Genomic DNA, 8,745 nt, shown 5'->3' on the forward strand with positions numbered 1-8,745 from the left:
AATGGCTTATGAAGAGCTTAACCATGAGGAAAGAAAAGAGATCTGGTTTCTTGATTCAGGATGCAGCAACCACATGAGTGAGAATAAAGAATGGTTCTCAGAACTGGATGATCAATTCAGACACACAGTAAAGCTAGGCAATAACTCAAAGATGGCAGTTATGGGGAAGGGAAACACACGAATGAAAGTAAATGGAATTACTCAAGTAATTTCAGAAGTCTATTACATTTCTGAGCTGAAAAATAACCTGTTAAACATGGGGAAACTTCAAGACAAAAGAGTATCAATTCTGATTCAACATGGGAAGTGTAAAGTTTTCCATCCTACTAAGGGCTTAATCATTCAATCTGAAATGAGTACAAACAGGATGTTTGTTGTGCTCGCAACAATGATACCTAAAACTACTACTTGTCTTCAAGCTGTGATAGAGGATGAAAGTTACCTATGGCATTGCAGATTCGGCCATATGAGCTTTAAAGGATTGAGAACCCTTCAATCTAAAAGGATGGTTAACGGTTTGCCTTCTGGTTTGCCTTCACCAGCAGCATGTGCACAAGTTTGCACAACATGTCTAATTGGCAAACAGCACAGGGAATCTATTCCCAAAAGGAGCCTATGAAGGGCATCACAGAAGCTGGAATTGGTGCATGCAGATATATGTGGCCCCATAAATCTGGCATCAAAAAGCAACAAGAGGTATTTTTTGAGCTTTATTGATGATTTTAGTCGAAAGACGTAGATCTACTTCTTGCATGAAAAATCAGAAGCCTTTACCATGTTTAAAAGATACAAGACATGTGTTGAAAAGGAAACAAGAGCCTACCTCAAATGTTTAAGGACTGATAGAGGTGGCGAGTTTAACTCAAATAAGTTTGAGGAATTTTGAAAAGAAAATGGCATAACTAGACAAGTAACCACAACCTATACTCCTCAGCAGAATGGAGTCGCTAAGAGAAAGAATAGGACTGTGATGAATTTAGTGCGATGTATTCTTACAGATAAACAGGTTCTAAAGGTTTTCTGGCCAGAAGCTGTAAGGTGGTGTGTGCATGTGCTCAACAGGAGTCCTAATCTAATCGTCCAACACTCAACTCCAGAGGAAGCATGGAGTGGTATGAAGCCTACTGTAGAATATTTCAGGGTCTTTGGGTGCTTGGCCCATGTACATGTACCAGACCAAAGAAGAATTAAGTTGGATGATAAAAGCATATTGTGTGTTTTGTTGGGAGTGAGTGATGAATCAAAAGCTTACAGACTATTTGATCTAGTTTCTAAGAAAATAATTGTTAGCAGGGATGTTGTTTTTGAAGAAACTAAAGGCTGGAATTGGGACATGGGCAGGGAAGAAATAATCTCAGATGTACTAGAATGGGGTGATCCTAAAGAAGAAACTGATAGAGCTCAGAATGCACAAAAGCTGGGAACAGAGGATAATGAGAATGAAGAAGCAAGTTCAACTGGGGAACTTGGAACAGATGCCAACGAGAATGAAGAGGCCTTCTTTAAGGGCATGAATGAGGCAGGTCCAAGTAGCACTTATGCACATTTTAGTGTGACACATGAAGTGAATCCTTCAGTTTCAGGGAGGGTAAGACGAATTCCACTCTAGATGCAAGACTACGAAACATGAGAGAATCTGTCTGAAGAAGAGGACTTAAATGCTATGATTATTCTTACAGAAGATGATCCATCCATATTTGAGGAAGCTGTGAAGAGCAAGAAATGGAGAGATGTCATGAACAAAGAGATTGAGGCTATTGAACAAAATGAAACATGGGTTCTGACCACCCTACCCGAAGGAGTAAACAGCATTGGAGTTAAATGGATATTTAAAACAAAACTCAATGAAAGTGGTGAGATAGACAAATGCAAGGCTAGACTTGTGGCAGAGGGATATGCACAACAGTATGGGATTGACTACACAGAGGTATATGCTCCCGTTGCAAGATTAGATACCATACGTTTGATAATTGCTCTAGCAGCTCAAGAAGGATGGAGTATCTTTCAACTGGATGTGAAAAGCGCATTTCTGCATGGTGAACTCAGTGAGGAAGTCTTTGTCTAACAGCCCCAAGGATATGAGAAAAAGGGTGAGGAGCACAAGGTTTACAAACTAAACAAGGCACTGTATGGCCTCAAACAAGCTCCACGAGCTTGGTATAGCAAAATTGAGGCCTACTTCATCCATGAAGGCTTCAAAAAGTGTTACTGTGAGCACACCTTGTTCACTAAACTAAAAGAAGGAGGAAAGCTATTAATTGTCAGTCTGTATGTTGACGATTTGATCTTCACTGGGAATGACAAAAACATGTGTGAAGAGTTTAAAAAGCTCATGATGCTAGAATTTGACATGTCAGACTTGGGAAAAATGAAGTACTTTTTGGGAATTGAGGTGCTGTAAAATCCTGAAGGGATTTATATATGTCAAAGGAGGTATGCTCAAGAAATCTTAAAACGATTTGGCATGGATAGATGCAACCTAGTGAAAAATCCTATAGCTCCAGGCTGCAAACTGTCAAAGGATGAAGAGGGAACCAAGGTTGATGCAAGTATGTTCAAACAGGTGGTTGGTAGCCTCATGTACTTAACTACAACGAGACCTGATTTAATGTATGGTGTAAGTCTTATTAGCAGGTTCATGTCATACCCAACAGAGCAACACTGGTTAGCAACAAAAAGGCTACTCCGATACCTGATGGGAACAATGAACCTGGGCATCTTCTACAAGAAAGGAGGTTGCAAGCAGCTCATAGCTTACTCAGATAGTGACTTTGCTGGAGATATAGATGATCGCAAGAGTACTATAGGATGTGTGTTTATAATCAGCTCTAGAGCAGTATCATGGTCTTCTAAGAAATAGCCTGTTGTTAGTTTATCAACAACCGAAGCTGAGTACATTGCTGCTGCCTCATGTGCCTGTCAATGTGTTTGGCTAAGAAGAGTCTTGGAGCAGCTTGGTTGTGAACAGAAGGAATGCACTACAATCTTGTGCGATAACAATTCCAGCATAAAACTTTCCAAGAATCTTGTTCTCCACGGCAGAAGCAAGCATATTGATATCAGGTTTCATTTCCTTCGTGAAATGGTGAAAGAGAATGTGGTTAACTTGAGTTACTGTAAAACTCAAGATTAGATAGCCGACATTATGACAAAACCTCTCGGGTTAGAGGTGTTCTTAAAGCTTCAAAGATTGCTGGGATTGTGTGAAATTTCAAGCATAAACTGAATACAGTTTAAGGGAGGGAATGATGGACTGTTAAAGGAATTAACAGTGTAGTTTGTTTATTTCTTTCATTGCTTACTTTCCCGCTCATTTTTCTGTTTTCTAGTAATTCTGTTACCATATCCTATTATTACGGATGGTAGTTATTTCTGTTGCAATTCGGTTATTCCCTGGCTGTCAACATGCATAATGCATGCACAGCGTAAAACTTCTGTAAATGGCTATATAAGCCATATGTTGATAACAAATAAAGGCAGAGGAGTGTAATACAAATCTTGATTCACTTGATTCAAGAACTGTGAGTGGATTAACATGAAATACCAATAACAAAGAGGGTCAAGCTGAAATTTTCATAGGAAGAAAAAAAATGAAAAAAAAAAAGGTTTCTAATAACATACTGAACCACCAACACCGACACATGCCTCTTCACATATAAAAAGACACAATAACATGATATAAATGTATTTTTGGATGCTGAAAAGCCTCGCACTCGTTGTTCAAAGTGCATGGATGCTTTCCAAGCCCCTCTTGATGTTGCACAAGCTCCTTACAGTGTTGTACAAGTACCTTTATATATATATATATATATATATATATATATTATAAAAAAACTCTCATAACTCTAATTTTTTATTTTTTATTTTAAAAGAATTTTTCTTATTTCACCATGTTTTTCAATTGTTTATCATGTCAAATATCAAATTACCTTCTATAAAAACTAGGAGACCATGTGAAAAAAATTGAATATTCTTGTAACAAATGTTAAGTATTTTTGGATTGAGGAAGAAAACATCAATAAACTTGCATTATTCCAGTGCAGATAGTTTGGAGCTACGATGTTTCACCAAGGCCAATTACTTTCTTATAATTGTTCCAAAAATTTACAATACAATATAGGTTACATTTGGTATGAAATGCGTGCAAAAGAATATCAGTAATATTTCAACGTATTGTGCAAAGAAAATCGGTTAAACAAAATCTGTCCAGCACTAAATGCTATGACTCATGACAAACAACAGCAGTGCAAGAAGAGTCACCATCTACAACCCACAAACTCAATTCTTGAAGCCGCCTTTGAATCAAATCCAAACTTGTGTCTGTAGACCAATAAACCATTTTCTTCCCAGCCTCCAAAGATGATTGGTTAAAAGCATTGGCATGAATCTGGATGCCAATGCTTGCCTCATCAACCCTGAGAATTCCTGCACCATTCTGTTCCAAGAATTTCACCACAAAGTATACAAAATTTGCGCTCTCTCCCTGTAACGAACCCTTACCTATTGTGGCAGCTACCTTCTTCAGGAGATCAGCCCAAATTTCTTGAGCAGAAGAAGAGCTCCTAACAAAGAAAAATCCCAAGCTCTTCCCAGCACATAGGTCACTGGAAGGATTAATGAACTCTTGAACTTTACTGAGGAAAAGCACGTTTGCATCCACTGTCAAAGAATCATACCCATCTTCTAAACACTTCTTGATTACATAAGCATTCACTAAAACGTTCTTCATCAGCTCTGCACTGGAGTGTTGAAATCCCATTACTCTCTGTGCTCTAAGATAATTGAAAAACTGGTCAGCATCAATCACAGGATGCCCTCTTCTAGCAAGATCAAATAGAAAGTCAGACCCAGGGCCTATCAATACATAGTTCCTTATATTTAGCCTCTCCAAGTGGCAAAGCATGTTCCTCGTGATTGTGCCTGATTCCCCAAATATAGTCACAAGCAGAACACTCCGATCTTTCTGCACAGTCCGAAGAATAGACCCAACTTCATCCAAGGTCCTTCCAATCCTTCCAGAAAGAACTTCTCTAAAGCAGTAATCATACCATTTCAGATTACTCAGTGGTTGCATTTCCAGTAAGTTGAAGTCAAGAGAACTTCCGTCCAATAATTGGGAGTCAGGCCCAGCAGTTTTTCCATAGTTAACACCAGCATCCCTGTGAGAGACACTGAGTGCTCTCTCATGCTGAAAATTTGTGTAGATATTAAAATAACCTCTAGAGTAGATGAATTTAATGAACCAAGGAGTCCAGATTCTTTCTCCCATCCTTTTGTACCACCCATTAGTCACCTGCATGATATCAGATTTAGACAGAGAAAAAAAAATCAACCAGCAAACGTGAGGGGGGGGGGGGGTGTTCATAAGATTACCATTCCATCAAGAAATGGCTTGATGCCCTTGGACTTGTGCAGATCATACCACAACCTAAACTCTTTCCAAGGTTTCGGAAAGAGAATCTGACCCCAAGTACCAACCAATTGGTACAAGAAAAGACGTGTTTCACTATCCAAATGTATTTTGTTTCCATGTTTACCTGTAACCAGCAACCAGATCGATCAAAACCACTCTCCAAAGGATAAAAAAGAAAAATCTGGCCAAGGGTAAGCAATAGGGTTATAGAATCAACACGATTTTTATAAGAATGCTCAACTAAGAGAAGAAGAAAATTGCATATTGCACATTCTACCAACAACAAAACAAATGCGTCTTGGTTTAGATGTCATTGTAATTCATAGACATCATACTGGAATCAGCGAAAAAACTTAGCTTGGAAATGTATGGATCAGCTTGCTTCACATATGCTTATGCAATTGCAGATACAAATTTAATTTTTTTAAAGCTCGCATTCGATCAACATAAATTTCAGCCATAAGCAAAATATTGAAAAGATTTCAGCCTAGCAATTAACTCACTATCCCCCAAAGTTCATTTTTAACATAATGCAAGGCCTTGCACACTAGTTCTAAAGCAACGAGCATCACTACATCACCATAAAATCCGATAAAACAAACAAAAAAACTATAAGCCCCAACATTAAACATTAAAACTTCCAGTCTAACAAATCAAAAAAGACATGAAACAGAAGAAAATAGTACCTGGGACAAACCTTGGACGCTGAAGTGAAGCGCCATAAACAGAAGGACTAAAATTCGACGCATTGTAATAGTAATTATCAATCAAACCCCTCACAAATTTATAAAACAGCGGTGAAACTTCCAAATCATCCTCCACAATAAACGCAAATTCATGATCTGAACTTGGCCACCAAGCTTCTAGCCATTGAGCTTGCAACCCAACATTATTAGTCCTATAATGCACCACTTTGTTTCCAAATTTCCAATCAAACCCATCAATAAAGTTCAACACTTTTCGCGATTCCTCAAGCTTTTTATCTATAACGTTGAGGGATTCATTGGTGAGAGCAAAGTGGTCGACGTGGATGTGGAGATGGACAGTGTCTCCGCCGTAGTTGGCGGCGGAGAGGGAGTTAAGGCACCTGGAGAGCGAGTCTAGGCGGTTAAAGGCAAGAACTTTGATTAGGAACGTGAAATCTTGAGGAGTGAATTGGGGATTTGGGGTCTTGATTAAGGTGTTGATTGGGATGAAATCAGGGTTAGGGATGGGGTGAGTGGATTGGTGGAGGGAGAACAGGATGACGGCACCAATGGAGGTGAGAATGATGGGAAGAAGTAAGTGTCTTGGTGGGCCTACCATTTGCTATGCTTTTAAGATTTGAGATTGAGGGAAGGAAGGGGCATTGTAGGGGTTTACTGAGGGTTTTTCAGTTTCCGTGTTTGAGATGTTCAGACGTGAAGAAGTGAGGGAGACAGAGATCTCAAGTTTGCAGACCTTGCAGTTGATGGTTCTTTGGACTGGGAGCCAGGAAGGGGAGGGGGTGGTGCTAAGATGGACTGGGGGACGATTGTGAAGCCCAATGCGAATATATTTGGATGTAGGAGTCCAAATAAGTGCAGAACTAGACTGTTCTTGATCTGGGTTTTGAGATTTTGGCAAGAACGAATTGGCCCAGATGGAGATAAGATTCATTGTGCTGCACGTCATGTAATGCCCAATTGAATTCTGTGAAAGTAAATATGAAGATTCAAAGGAATCTTTGGACTTTGGATGCCATCTTCTGAGGTATTTTTACCACCATCCTGAGGGGCCTAGCTGTTTTCTACATTGGATTTTTTCGAACAAGCATAGATCCTACTCTTCTAATTTTATCTCTCTTGATTTTCTTCATTGCTTTTGACCACAACATATTCGAAAATAATCTGGGATCCAGTATTCTCAGGGCCAGATTATAATTGATTTTGTCTCTCTTAAATTTATTCATTGACCTCGCATTCATACCTTGTTATTCACTATGTACTTGTTAGAACCGCCAAAGAGGATACAGCCGAAATATGGGGTATTTAATGAATGGGGTTGCTTGTCTTTGCTATGCAAAGAAAATCAAGATAGATAATAAATGTTAAGAGCATCCCATGCCAGATGCTATTTTAAAATGGTAAATTGATAAAATACTGTTTTAAATGATATAAATATAGTTTTTTATTATATATATATATATATATATTCTAATGAAAAAAACTATTTGAAAAACAAATTATATTATAATGGAATAAATAAGTGTTTTTTTTATTTTTAATGGTTTTCGTGTTATTTTTTTTCATATAGCTATATTTAATTGGTTTATTTTTTTGTTGGCTTCACTTTGCTAATTTTAACTTTTTTAAAAGATATGTAGAGTTAGCATTTGTGAAAAAAAAATATTTTAACATTTTATTTAGTTTCTTCAAGGGCACAAATAGGGCACAAATAGATCTATGGAGTTGTGTATGTTATTTTTCATATGTTTTCTAGGATAACAATTGGTTGAAAAGAAGGTGTTTATTCCAAAAAAATTAAAGGAGAGTTTTTGCCCGGTTTTTTGCTCATTGGACTGTCGAAAATTAGATAAGAAAACAACACGTTGTCCGTCTCAATAAATAATGAGTTGTTTATTTTTTTTAAAAAAATAAAAATAAATAACATATTATTTGTTTTTTTAATTAAAAAAAAAACAAAGACAAACATATGGACCATCTCCAGGGCCATGCCCACCTCGCTTGCTATTAGGGGGCATGTGTTTTGCTCAACCCTTTCATATTCTAGTTGCGGTTTTAAAAACACAGATATTTGATTAACATTATTATGAGATAAATTTTTATATATTAAATAAAAAAACAAATATTTTATGGATAATAAACATATTCTAGTTTTTAAAAAATTAAAGTTTAAATGCAATTATATGTGTATTAAAAAAAAAGCAAACAAATTGAAACCAAACAATTTTTTTTAGATGGACAAAAACAGAAGTTATTATAATACTAAACGGTAGCGTATACAGCTTTTGGTCAACTAGCAGAAAGAGAAAGGACGGTCCCTTCGAGAATTACTGCCTCCATGCTTCCACAAAAAACAACATCATCTCAACAGGCAACGAACTCTCCTTCTCTTGTGTTTGTTATGACTTGTGACAGACATCAAGGATCAAGAGACACTAAGGTGTAGGGCCCACCATGGAAGGATTTTAGTCTTCTCAGCATGATGACATCCACAAGCATGATGGAAATATTTTTTCAAATCGTTTCAGATTAAAGTATTTCTTTCTGGATTTAATATTTTTATTTCATAACACCCACAAGCATTTAATTTGATTTTTTAATAAAATATTTTTTTAAATCATGAAGTCT

At 37.3% G+C, this 8,745-nt stretch overlaps 1 protein-coding gene across 1 annotated transcript; it reads right to left on the reverse strand.

The window, feature by feature from the left end:
- Positions 1–4,062: 4,062 nt before the first annotated feature.
- LOC133691950 (uncharacterized) lies at positions 4,063–7,072 on the reverse strand. The gene is made up of 3 exons (XM_062112581.1): positions 6,100–7,072; positions 5,374–5,537; positions 4,063–5,293 (listed from the first exon to the last, which is right to left on the reverse strand). The coding sequence occupies exons 1-3, from the start codon at positions 6,716–6,718 to the stop codon at positions 4,220–4,222; spliced, it is 1,857 nt and encodes a 618-aa protein (XP_061968565.1). The 5' UTR covers positions 6,719–7,072; the 3' UTR covers positions 4,063–4,219.
- Between the last annotated feature and the right edge of the window lie 1,673 nt (positions 7,073–8,745).

The sequence above is a fragment of the Populus nigra genome, chromosome 1 (genome assembly GCF_951802175.1).
Source record: "Populus nigra chromosome 1, ddPopNigr1.1, whole genome shotgun sequence".
NCBI classification, from domain to species: domain Eukaryota; kingdom Viridiplantae; phylum Streptophyta; class Magnoliopsida; order Malpighiales; family Salicaceae; genus Populus; species Populus nigra.